We start from the raw sequence: 13,311 nt of genomic DNA on the forward strand, positions 1-13,311 counted from the left end.
CTACTGAGGATGGTGCAAGGGGAGCAGATTTTAATCTCTTTCATGATGACATTTAAATGATCTAATTCTTGAAAGAAAAGTATGTTAGTACTATTTAAAAGTTTAAGGAAAACTTGCTAATAGTATTTTATTAATTTGTTGGGGAGGGGGAGTTTTGCGGTCTTTAATTTTTGTGAATAATTTTAGAACCTGCATCTGAATAGTTCTAATTATTCTGACAATGGCCTGCCAGTCACTCTGGAGCAGAACCCACTTCTAATCCCAAGACAAATAAGAGAGTTTTAGCAACTGACTGGAGGGGGAGGGCGGATAGTTCATAGAATAAAGACTCCAGTTTTTGTCCATAATACATTTTGAGGGCAACTCTTTCTTTTTGTACAGAGTTAGGATTTTACAAATCAACATAGATTATAAACTATCATGAGGTTTTTAGTTTTAAAAATAAACCCAAAAAATACAGCTGGGAAAAAAAAACTTGCAACTACTACCACCAGAACCAATTACACTGATAGAGAAAAATTAAGCATCCTTCCTCCCAATTTTTACCCCCCCCCCCCCAACTTTTCTGGAATTGAAGACCCTTTGGCCTGAAGACTGGCAGCCTCAATGGTGCTACTAGCAAATACTCACCCACCACCCAGTACCTAAGAAAGCTACCACAGTTTTCACTAAATTTCAGCAGCTTATTTGGTACCAACAAAATATTCACTTGTGACATGGCCACGAATGAGAGAAGCTGCCACATCTGATATTAACAAATGTGGACATTTGGAATTAGCCTTCCATTTTTAACTTTTTAACATAATCAATTGTAGTTTTCAAAATATGAAGTCTTGGATACACATTTCTACTGTGGAATAGCATGGGTTTTTTAACAACATATCATGCATGGATTGGTTTATTCATTGCAGATTTGTTCAATCTAATCTCTGAAAATACAGTTGTCCCAGAAAATTGTTCAAAACAAAGGATGTAGTCTTTTTTCTCTATAGTTGCCATCTCTCCCCACCAATTAACTCTCAAATGTATTATCTAGATGTGGGTTTAGTGACCATTTGGCTTTTGTATCTTAACAGCAGGTAATCTGAAGGACTGGGGAGCACAGGACAGTGCTTAAGGAACAACCAGAATTTGAATTTTTAAAAAGAAGTAACTTTCCCATAGAAATGTGTGCCCTAATTCTGCTCTAAATGTGGACAACTTATTTGCAACTGACTATAGGTAACATATAGCAACACACACCAAAAGAATTGATCAGCTAGTTCAGCAGGACCAAGTCAGAATAATGAAACTGATAACTCTCTGAGGCGCTACACTATTATCTTGACCTTCCAATGGAACAGCTTCAACCAACAATGTGGGGGTGAAGCAGTGCCCACTCTTCTTTGCACCCCCAATCCCCCAAAATGGACTCTGAAGGTTAGGGAGAGTGAGAATCCCATCCTGTGAAACAACATTCACTTTCATGGATACTGGATGTTGTCCACAGATCTGGAGAATGCTGCTTCATTGCACAGATCTCTTTTGCTAAATTAGGGCAATTATTTGTTGAATGTTGTACATTTCAACTATTTTGATACTAAGTGGTAAGTGAATTATTTATTAATAACTATTTGTTAGTATGGGATGAGTGAATTATTAACTATTCTTTACTACTGTGAGATTGGTGTTTTTTCCCTGTTAAAAATGGCAAACTGCAAATATTTAAGGGTAAATTAGTTTTAAATGTTAATGAATGCATGTGAATACTTAACAAAATTGATTAAAATGATAAATTCAACAAGTGATACAGCAACTAAGAAATAGAACAAGTTGACTGGGAAATTGCATTTGACAATTCTATGAACTGCTGTTAAAGTTTTGCAGATTTTATTCAGACAATAATCGCACTCAGTTTCAATGCTTCCACTTAGGTTTACATTAAGGAAACCAAATTTATATCAACTATGACAAAAGAGAAGAATCATCGTTAAATGGAAAGACAGCAAAACCAATAATTTCAAAGCATCAGGACAATGTTGCATACAGTATTTTCTTTTTTCAAACATTTTACCAAAATCAGACATTTTCAATTTACAACAAGCACATTTTCTAAAACTAAAAATATGTTACATGCGAAAATCAATTTTTCAAAAATAATATGTTGCTTCCAAAAGTAAAGGATTGATGATGATTAAAAATAAATAAAAATGTTCATGATACCATCCCCCTTTTTAATGCACCAAGCTGTTGAAGCAGGACAAAACAATGCTTGCTTCAAATATCTCTTTTTCTCCAAGTCAAATGTTCAGTGAAAGATGACAACAGACAGAATGCAACAAGTCATATGCTATTTTTATGTAGATTTGAATAATTCAACCACAGCATCTTAAAGACCCTTTAAGTATCTGGTACAATCTGAAAAGTATAAGCAGCACTTTGTTAATGTTCTCTGTTCCATTTAAGCAGGTGCATTTGGGGAAGCTACAAACTATTGGATAGGTGCATTGTTTATGTCTATAGACTTGGCCTCATTTCGATGGCATTGGTCAGTCTCACTGAAAGCAGATTTTCACCCTTATCAGTTTTAAAAAGAAGACAACAGTAAAGCATTGGAACAAACTGTGAATTTTCCTTTCCTGTCTATTGTGAAGAAAATATCCAAAAAGATGTGTTTAGGTCCCCTTCCACCTCAGGAAAGCGGGTATCATGTGGTCAGGAGTTTTGATCTAACTATGATGACCTTTTGCTCTTCCTCATGTCTCTGTCAATTACAGATAACACAAAAAGCACAGAAGAGGACAGGTGCAATTGTATACAAACAGAAGAGAAGGTAAAATGCAAGATCCTGTTTCCTTCTAGCAAGTGAACACACTGTATTTACTGCATACAGGCAGGAATTTGGTTTCCATAACGCAATAGCTGAGTCTGGTGTGTCATTGTACAGTGTGGTCTACATGGCTAAGCTGAACAGATAAAATAAGAAAAAAGTAACAGAGATAGTTCTATCTAGGTGAAGGAACAGACAAAGGGAAAGAGCAGAAGTGACCACAACTAGACCAAAACTTGTCATGAGACCCTTGCCTTCTTTGACAGTAGGAAGGCTTAAAGCTATCTTTTTGGACGTCTTCTTCCAACAGACAGAGATGTATGTAGAATGTCACTATGTTGTTGTTGCAATGAGGAGTCTAAAACAACTTTTGGAGTATTTTGTTTGCCCATGGGCATGTTATCCTTCCCATGGCACACAGTAAGTTACTGTAACTGTATCAAGCAGCTGGCCTTACATACATGCATGACAAATTGACCTCAGAATGGTCCACAAGTAACCTAATTTAATGATGGGTGAAAGCAGCTGATTCTGAACAAACAAAATAGTGATCCAGAATGAATGGGCAACTCAATTTGCTTCAGAAAATGTATATGGAAAAATAATCGAAGCAACCACTATCTTGATTTGACACATTAAAAATAAATCTCTGTTGCTACGATAGTGAACAATTATTTTACCATAAACGAAAGATTCATAGTATTCCAATAAAAGGAATACTTACATAATCTCGTAAAGGGTGAAAATCTAGCTCCAGTTGAAATGATTAAGAGTGACCAAAAGGACCAGAATTGCTCTGGCTGTCATTTCTTTTCAAGTAAATTTACGAATGCATTAGGAAAGGGAAGACAGTTTTTCAAAGATGCGAATGATCAGAATGGCAACATAAATCAAGTTGTAAGTCTTTGAAGTGCCCAGCGGGAATAACAAAATTAAATCATATTATGTATGGTCTGGCATGCAACTGATGATCCATTTTAGCACATAGGCAGAAGCTATGAGAGGTGATGAAATGATACAGTTCTGTATTGAATCATGATCTGTGCTTTCCCATTCCTGTCTCCAAAAAATTAAGACTTTCTCTGATTAATGCAGAAATGAGAGAGATCTACAGAAGTCTCCAAAAACTTTCAGAAGAACCCAAAGTGACTAAACAGGCAAAGAACACCTAAAGCTCACACATCCAAAAATTACTATAGCAGGGACTCTAATATGTTGCTCTGAATACAGTACCAATATAAAGATCAGACTTGTTCAAGGTCTTCACAACCTGCTCTGTTTTTTTAGAACTGGAGAAGTTTGTGGCATTATGCATCTCAGCTAAATTTAGCTTTCTGAGGTGAACTGCCTCGCAGTTTGAAAACAATTTCCTTTGAGCATTATGGTACTGCAGTGGCTTCCATACTATTCAGTCATGGGAGGAAGCAATTTGCAAAGCTCATTGATGTGTTTCTGATGAACACTAGCATTACATAAAAGAGCCTACAGTCTATCTAGGACAAAGATTTCATGACAGCTTATTGTCATGTATGTTCTCATACTTATTACGATCTAGGGTAATCAGAAACTTAATTCAGTGAGTGCATTTTAAAAATTAACAGGGAGAGTTCCACATTCACAGTATCATGTGTTCTTTTAAAATTAACTCCTGCTATCTATATGAGTAGCTTTAGCATTTTAGAGATGTATGTCTGATCAAATACTGCCCTAACATGCTAAGGTTAAGAATACAGACATTGGTATTATTGTTTAACACTCAGACGGCAGTTTCCCATCTTATACACCTATGAGTATTCCTTGCTTAAGTAAAGTCTATGAAATATATGTGACTGCCATAAGTCAACAGACAACTTAAAGGCACACACACAACCAGTTTCATATTTAAACTGGGTCTTAGAAGATGTTTTCCAGCTGTTTATAATGGCATTGTATTTCTGGCAGTAAAAAGAGAGATGCAAAGGTAAGAAATGGAAGATGAGTGAAGAAGTGAAGTAGAGTGGGAAGTGATTGATAGCTAGTGCAGGTGGGACTGGGCTACTTGGGTTGGAATGTATTCAACAACATGTTAGCTTTAGGTGTGCAGTCTTAGCAAACAGTCATTGTTTGTGTTGTGCTATGTACAGGGCTGAGCCTTTCATTATCCAGGTTTCTTAATCTGGCAGTCACTGGACACCTAAAATATGAGGCGGAAGGCACAACTTTATTGCTTAAGCAATAGCTCGACCGCACTATGCACCTCCTCTTTTATTCAAAGTAAAGTTCTTTTCCGAAGTTAGAAGCACTAAAAAAGAAAGCAAAACTTTTATTTGGGATTGGTTCTGCACATGCTGTGGGCCCTTAGTATCTGCTGGGATTTGGCTTCAGGACCCTTAGTGAATGCTCAAGTCCCATTACTGTGTATGCAATGGCATAGTAAAATATCAAACAATTTAAATAAGTGCCAGAAAGAGCCTGAGAATGTGGTAAATGACAAGGGGCCACAGCAGGGTATATCTATACATCAGAATAATACCCATCACACAATAAAATCAAGGTTTGATTTTTTTTTAGAAAAATGTTTCCAAATATTTTCAAGCCAGGGTTGGTTGAATCTATGGATGCAGAACATGTGGAAATAGAGAGATAACTGTAGTATATTGCTACCTCTAACTTTATTCTCTATTATGTGTTCGAAAAAACTAGGCCGTAATGGTTGCATTGACACTAACCATATTTTTAAAACTCCTTATCTTTAAATGCAGCAGTGCATGTAGGTCCAATTTCTAGAGCTCATGTCCTGTATATGCCATGTCCCTGGTAAATTTTCAATGACTCAGATCGCAAATCAAATCATGTTATGAATAAACATTTATCTTGTTTAAGAAGCAAGTATACATCTTTTAGGTCCCAGTCTATTAATGTGGAACATTAATGGTTTTAATTTATATCTCTCCATAAGAAAGGAGTTGTATGGTTGGAGTTGAATCATTTTGCAAATAAGCAGAAGACTTTGCACATAATGCAACACCAGACTGTACATGTATGAGCAAAAAGAAGATGGAATAAAGCTCTGGGTTTACATGGTTCCCGCTCTCTTCTTCACTTCTCCCATTGCAAGGAGTAAATCAAGTTTCAGTTTCATTTTCCTCTATTACTGGCTTATCATGCCACATACACAAAACAGAAAAGGTTGGTTTTAAATCAACTTTCAATAATTAATATAGAAGTTAGGCTGAATTGTGTCACAGGCTTTTAAAACATAACTAAATAGTTTGTCTAAAACCGAGATTCCAGGTTCACATGGAACAATCCAGGAATTGGCTACACTGGAAGACGTGTCTGGATTATTTCTCTTTCTCGCCATGATGGAAGAGATAAGATGGAAGGAGAAAAACGTGAGTCTGGCACTCTCTCCTCAAACACACAAGCACTGAACTATGCTGCAGCATTATACAAGAATGTAGTCAGTGAAATACTACAACTGTAAACTTTACTGCTGAATGCTGAATACCATCATTATTAGTAATAGTCAGCTCTGCCACTTATTGAACATTAGAAATGTCCAGTCACTATGACTGCTTCTGAGTGGCATGTGAAAAGAAGCCAGTATCAGCGTACTTGACAGACAAGAAAGTACACTACAGAGCCCTGACTAGCCATTTAACATTGTTTCCTCTCTGGGAACAGCACAAGCAGGGAAAATTAAAAACATTCAAAAATATCAAATGACAAAAGCATATTGAAACAAACAGAAGAGAAATTCTATTGAGGGGGGAAACATGCTAAGCGCTGAGTGACGTTTGTGAAAGCAAATGTTAAAATGGCAATAAAAAGAGACGATATTAAGAAGCAGATTCATGCAGTTAACACTTGTTCACCTGACTGCCCAACAGAATCAGCAGTGGAGAGAGCACTAGTGGACCTGGAATGACGTCGAGAGGCTGCAAGTAGAAGGAATGGCAACACCCACAGAATTAACACACGTGTACTTGAGACAAAGAAAAAAGAAAGCACGCCACAGTCCAAAGCAGATGCACATGATTTAATACCAACATTGGTGTTACACAGTGAAAGGAAATGGCATTGCATATGAGTGAATATAGAGATCAAGTGCAAGCCCCATGGAAGCACCAACATCAGTTTGTCCTCCATCCCTCTGCCACCCCGCTCCCAACTATAAAATACAATGCATGAAAAACGAAAGAAATCTTTTGAAGGATTTCCAGGTTTATGCAGTCTGGCCAAGATCAGCAAGCAGAAATCACCTGCTAGATCCAGGGGAATTGCCATGAGAACATGAAATGGTCAACTTAGCAACAACAGGATTTAGATGTGATCAATCCAAATCCCATGGTAGAGCCACAATGAATAATTAGAAACTGTGCTTGTAAGTACCAAACCTCAGACTTCTCATTCACAGGTGCAAACCCATGGTCAATAAAAAGGCAATTTGTAATCAACTATCAAAATGCAGAAAAATTTTAAGACAATAAAAGCAAACAACTTTCTTCACATACATTTGCTTCATACATTATATCCACCCATTGACCCACAAAACATACCAATATTTATTACACTAACATCATCAGTTTGAACATAAATGCTATGTCACACAGATTCAGAACACTGGTCCATCCCATCCAATGGAATCAACCTTAATTGGCAGCAGCAGTCCAGGACCCTAGAAATGTCTTTTCCACACCTGATAACTGGTATCTATTAACTACAGATACCAGGGACTGAATCTGGGTCCTACTGCTTCAGTCCAATCTAAGTAGAGTATCTTTTCATACATCCATATGACCCAAACAACTCACACACACACAATTCTAATATGGAAAAAGTGGATTTGAATTAATGGAGGAGTTGGACTTCTAATGTATGATAACATATACTTGCTGAGTATGGAGCAACCTATAATTAATATTAATAGTTTGGTAACACTGAGTAACAGAAAATCTAAGAGATTTCGCACTGACACCTAGTAACTTAAACCAAATCTTATGCACAGGTACTGAATACGTTGTTCAACAGATATGATTTGTCAGAGTATTTGAAACTCCAAGAGCTCACTTTTTATTTAACTCAAACCAGACTCCCATCAGAGTGTATGATGATAGTTGAGTCTGTAATACAGTTACAAGATATGCTGAAACACATCAAGAGAATTCCTACAGTAGGATTGCCTCAATATTGCTAGATGTTTGTCTAGGCTTAACTTGTCACGACCCAGGCTACAGAGCACCAAAAACCATGCACAGAGGCCAGAATCTATCTAATATCTTTATTAAGGAAATATATATAGTTAATAAAAGCAAGTGTATGAAATAGTCCAGAAGTAGACCTTTCAGGAAAGGTCAAAATTAGTCCCAAGAAACAATGTCCAATATGAAATATTAAGGTCCAAAGTTGTAATCCAATAACCGAAACACTCACTTGCCAAGCAAGTGAGGGGAGATGACAAGGTCCTTTAGTCCATGAACTTGAGCAAGGCTAGGAAATAACTTGATACTTGGAACACAAGGCTTGATTCAAGGCAACAAGGTAACGAGGAGCAAGAACAAGATCCGTGGAATTACTTGGCAAAATCCGGAAAACGAAGCAAGGCTGAGCCCTGGAAAACAAGGCAAGGTCCGCGAAGGTAAACAAGGCTGGAAACAGGAGCGAAGGCTTGGAATCAGGGACAAGGCTTGAAACAGGAACGAGGCTTGGAAACGGAGCGCGCTGTCCACACACAACTTACTCCAGTAGCTGACGAATTGACTCCGCAAGAACCCTTTGTGGGTAAAACACCTAAATAGGGTCTAGTTTTCCCACCAAAGAGCAGTTCTCTGGGGAACCAGAAACGAAAGCTAATCTCTGAGTCCAGATGCATGACTCCTTAAGGTTTCCCATGGAAAGCAGGCTTAATCAGCTGAATTCTTAGCAGCTATCCTAGCACTCCTACGAGAGGCCGCTTGAACTCCTCTCTGATGTTTACAAAACTCGTGGCGAGAAAACACAGGAGATTTAGACTCAGGGCTTGTTTGACAGATTTCTGGAAGACAAATCTCTTGCAGGTGCAAGGTTCCCAAATCTGGCTGGGAAGGTTCCAATTCTGACTGAGACGGTGAAAAACCCAAGTTCTCCTCTTCATCTGGGACTACAGTGCCATGAACGGGACTACATGGCCCATGACTCATCACACTATCCCCCTCCTCAAGCCCCCTCTCAAACCGGGACTCTCTCCCCGAGGCGCGAGGCCGCGGCTTGGCGGGATAGGTCTGATGGAAGCGGCGGGTTAGATCAGGAGCATGGACTGTGGAAGCGTCTTCCCAAGAGCGTTCCTCGGGGCCAAAACCCACCCAGTCAATGAGATATTGTAGGCGGCGGCGGTGAAAGCGAGAATCCAAAATGTCCTCAACCTCGAACTCCTCCTCCCCATTCATCAAAACAGGAGGGGGGGCCGGTCGGTCTGTATCGGGGCGCACACCATCCGCCGGAAGGAGCAGGGAGCGGTGGAACACTGGATGAATGCGCATTGAACGCGGAAGTTGGAGTTTGAAAGTCACGGGGTTAAGTTGCGCCACCACTGGATAGGGGCCAATGAAACGGGCATCTAACTTCCGGCAAGGGCGGTGGGAGGGCAAAAAGCGAGTGGACAGAAGAACCCGGTCTCCTACCTTGATTTCGGGGCCCGGCTGGCGATGTTTGTCCGCGTGACGTTTATAGTCCTCCTTGGCTTGGTTTAATTGCTGGAGCAAGAGTTGTTGCACCGCTGTGAGTTCCTGCAGCCAGTCCTCTGCTGCGGGAACTTCTGAGGTTTCAATGACAGGGGGAAAGAAACGTGGATGGAAGCCATAGTTTGCAAAGAACGGCGTTTCTTTAGTAGAAGCCTGGACCCCATTGTTGTAGGCAAACTCTGACAGCGATAACAGGGAAGCCCAATTGTCTTGCTGGTAGTTCACATAACAGCGAAGGTATTGTTCCAAAGTGGCATTGGTGCGCTCAGTTTGCCCATCTGTTTGGGGATGATGAGCCGAAGATAAATGAGAGTCTATGCCCAATAGTTTTTGTAGTGCTTTCCAGAAACGAGAGGTGAATTGGGACCCACGGTCTGTGACCAAACTCTTGGGCAATCCATGCAATCTGAAAACATGTTGGAGGAATAGATCTGCAGTTTCTTTGGCCGTGGGAAGGCCATCACAGGGAATGAAATGGGCTAACTTGGTGAAAAGGTCCACCACCACTAGGATCGTGGTGAATCCACAGGAAGGTGGTAGATCAGTGATAAAATCCGCAGAGATTATTTCCCATGGGCGGGATGGGGTAGGGAGGGGATGCAGAAGCCCTGAGGGCTTTTCTCTTCTTGTCTTGGAGCGCTAGCATACTGGGCAGGTGTTGACATATTTTTCCACATCCTTGCGGATCTTGGGCCACCAGAAATCTCTTAGGATCAAATGCATGGTTTTAAATAGCCTGAAATGCCCTGCTGGCTTGCAGTCATGACACAGACGAAGTGTTTTTTCCCTGCCCGGTCCTGGGGGAATGTAAACATGATTTCTATAGCAAAGTAGCCCATCCTTAAGCGAAAAGGGAAAACGTAGTCCTTTCAGGAAATGTCAAAATTAGTCCCAAGAAACAATGTCCAATATGAAATATTAAGGTCCAAAGTTGTAATCCAATAACCGAAACACTCACTTGCCAAGCAAGTGAGGGGAGATGACAAGGTCCTTTAGTCCATGAACTTGAGCAAGGCTAGGAAATAACTTGATACTTGGAACACAAGGCTTGATTCAAGGCAACAAGGTAACGAGGAGCAAGAACAAGATCCGTGGAATTACTTGGCAAAATCCGGAAAACGAAGCAAGGCTGAGCCCTGGAAAACAAGGCAAGGTCCGCGAAGGTAAACAAGGCTGGAAACAGGAGCGAAGGCTTGGAATCAGGGACAAGGCTTGAAACAGGAACGAGGCTTGGAAACGGAGCGCGCTGTCCACACACAACTTACTCCAGTAGCTGACGAATTGACTCCGCAAGAACCCTTTGTGGGTAAAACACCTAAATAGGGTCTAGTTTTCCCACCAAAGAGCAGTTCTCTGGGGAACCAGAAACGAAAGCTAATCTCTGAGTCCAGATGCATGACTCCTTAAGGTTTCCCATGGAAAGCAGGCTTAATCAGCTGAATTCTTAGCAGCTATCCTAGCACTCCTACGAGAGGCCGCTTGAACTCCTCTCTGTTGTTTACAAAACTCGTGGCGAGAAAACACAGGAGATTTAGACTCAGGGCTTGTTTGACAGATTTCTGGAAGACAAATCTCTTGCAGGTGCAAGGTTCCCAAATCTGGCTGGGAAGGTTCCAATTCTGACTGAGACGGTGAAAAACCCAAGTTCTCCTCTTCATCTGGGACTACAGTGCCATGAACGGGACTGCATGGCCCATGACTCATCACATAACTAATGAATGGCAATAATATGCTAACTATATATATATATATATAGTTTATATATATATATATATATATATATATATATATATATATATCTCACAGATACACACACACTGAACCAGAGGGAATAATAAGACTAGATCAATAAAATGTCTTGAATAAAAAAAAGTTTTAGATCAAAAATACAATAATATTTAGAAACATTTTTACAATATATTCCATTATATGTTTATTTTCCCTGGTGTGAATCTAATGCAATAATGATCTCTGCACTATCTCCCAGTATGTTATTGTTTTTTTGCTTACATTCGTTGACCACCACTATAGTAAATATGCTCTAGCTGATCGTATCATGAAAAGATAAACTCATGTCTTTGCTGCAGACTGCTAGACATCAACTATTTTCAGGGAAAGTCATCTGGTCAGAGCAGACTTACCTTAAGATCTAGGACAATAAATGATACACTGTTCGATGGCAGAAGAATACCACACATCATGCCAAATTACTAAAAGAAGCATTCATCCTAAGGCAAACATATTTATGCAAGCCAGTATTATCCAAAGAAAAGCAGACCTGGTTGGAAAAGGTGTTATTCTTTTTTTTTTTGATCCACAGAAGTTGCATATACAACATAGGCTTGCCATGAAAAATATTATATTATTAACGTATTTTTGAATGCTGAATTCAGAAAAATTAAATAAAAATTTCATATCATATAGCTCTTTAACTCAATATTTTTTATCAATTCAGTTGTCACGCAGTTTTGACTGAGTGCAGGAGATGATGCTCCAGTGCAATTTCTTTTAGTGCTTTTGATTTTTAGTGGAACATGAAAGTTTTTTGAAAGTATATTAGAAGACTGTAATCCTTATCTGTTTACTCTTTACCAAAGAAATCTTACTTACATATTACTAAATAAAAATCTTAATCACATACTACTTAAGGAAAAAGCACATCTAGTTGAATGAATACAAATACACATGCCCTTTCCCCCCACCGACACAAATATCTAATTTCACTTTTCCTATACCCCAATCAGTCCCGCAACTGACCAAGAGGACCACTGCCTTGTCTGAATTAAACTTCAGCTTGTTAGCCCTCATCCAGTCCATCACAGCTGCCAAGCACTGGTCCAGAATCTGGAGAGCTTCCTTGGATTGGGGTGAAAAAGAGTAGTAGAGTTGTGTGTCATCTGCGTAGAGGTGACACTCAACTGCAAACTTCTAATGACCTCACCCAGCAGTTTCATGTAGATATTGAAAAGCATGGGGGATAGAATCAAACCTTGTGGGACCCCACAATCAATGGTCAGGGGTCTGAGCAGGTTTTTTTCTTCTGTATCAGGAGCGACTTAAGAACCTGCAAGTTGCTTCTGGTGTGAGAGAATTAGCCATCTGCAAGGACGTTGCCCAGGGGACGTCTGGATGTTTGATGTGTTACAATCCTTGTGAGAGGTCTCTCGCATGTCCTTGCATGAGAAGCTGGAGCTGACAGAGGGAGTTCACACTCTCTCCCCAGATTTGAACTACCAACCTGTCAGTCAGCAGTCCTGCCGGCACAAGGGTTTAACCCATTGTGCCACCGGGGGCTCCATATTATGTTATTATATAGTTATTACATGATTATACATTACTGTATTCCTATTATTATTATTATTATTGTTATTGTTATTATGCATAATAATAATATATATGGTGATGCAGGTGTCCCCCAGCATCACCATCTGGGTACAATCCTCCAGGAAGGAGCAGAGCCATGCAAAGTAGTGCCCCCAAGACCCATTCTGAAGAACCGACCCAGAAGGATACCATAGTCAATAGTATCAAAAATCACTGAGAGATCCAAGAGAACCAGCAGGGACACACTCCCCCTGTCCAGTTCTCTGCGGAGGTCATCCACCAAAGTGACCAAAGCTGTCTCCGTTCCGTGACCAGGTCTAAAACCAGACTGCAAAGGATAAAAAAATTGGCTTATCCAAAAATCCCTGGAGTTGAGAAGCTACCACTTATTCATTTATTTATTTATTTCCGGTATTTCTACCCCGCCCTTCTCCCCTGGGGGACTCAGGGCGGCTTACAAATTGGCAACAAAGTGCC

General features: G+C 39.9%; 1 protein-coding gene across 24 annotated transcripts in view; it reads right to left on the reverse strand.

The window, feature by feature from the left end:
• Nucleotides 1-13,311, reverse strand: part of clasp1 (cytoplasmic linker associated protein 1) — a 232,682-nt gene that overhangs the window by 61,594 nt on the left and 157,777 nt on the right. For 12 of the 24 annotated variants that reach the window (XM_062967373.1, XM_062967374.1, XM_062967375.1 and 9 more), the window contains one exon: nt 6,667-6,729. The exons of the other annotated variants lie outside the window; for them this stretch is intronic. In XM_062967373.1, coding sequence (XP_062823443.1) covers nt 6,667-6,729 — 63 coding nt within the window. The remainder of the gene's footprint in view (nt 1-6,666; nt 6,730-13,311) is intronic. 24 annotated transcript variants of the gene reach the window in all.

Source organism: Anolis carolinensis, chromosome 1 (assembly GCF_035594765.1).
Source record: "Anolis carolinensis isolate JA03-04 chromosome 1, rAnoCar3.1.pri, whole genome shotgun sequence".
Lineage (NCBI taxonomy): Eukaryota > Metazoa > Chordata > Lepidosauria > Squamata > Dactyloidae > Anolis > Anolis carolinensis.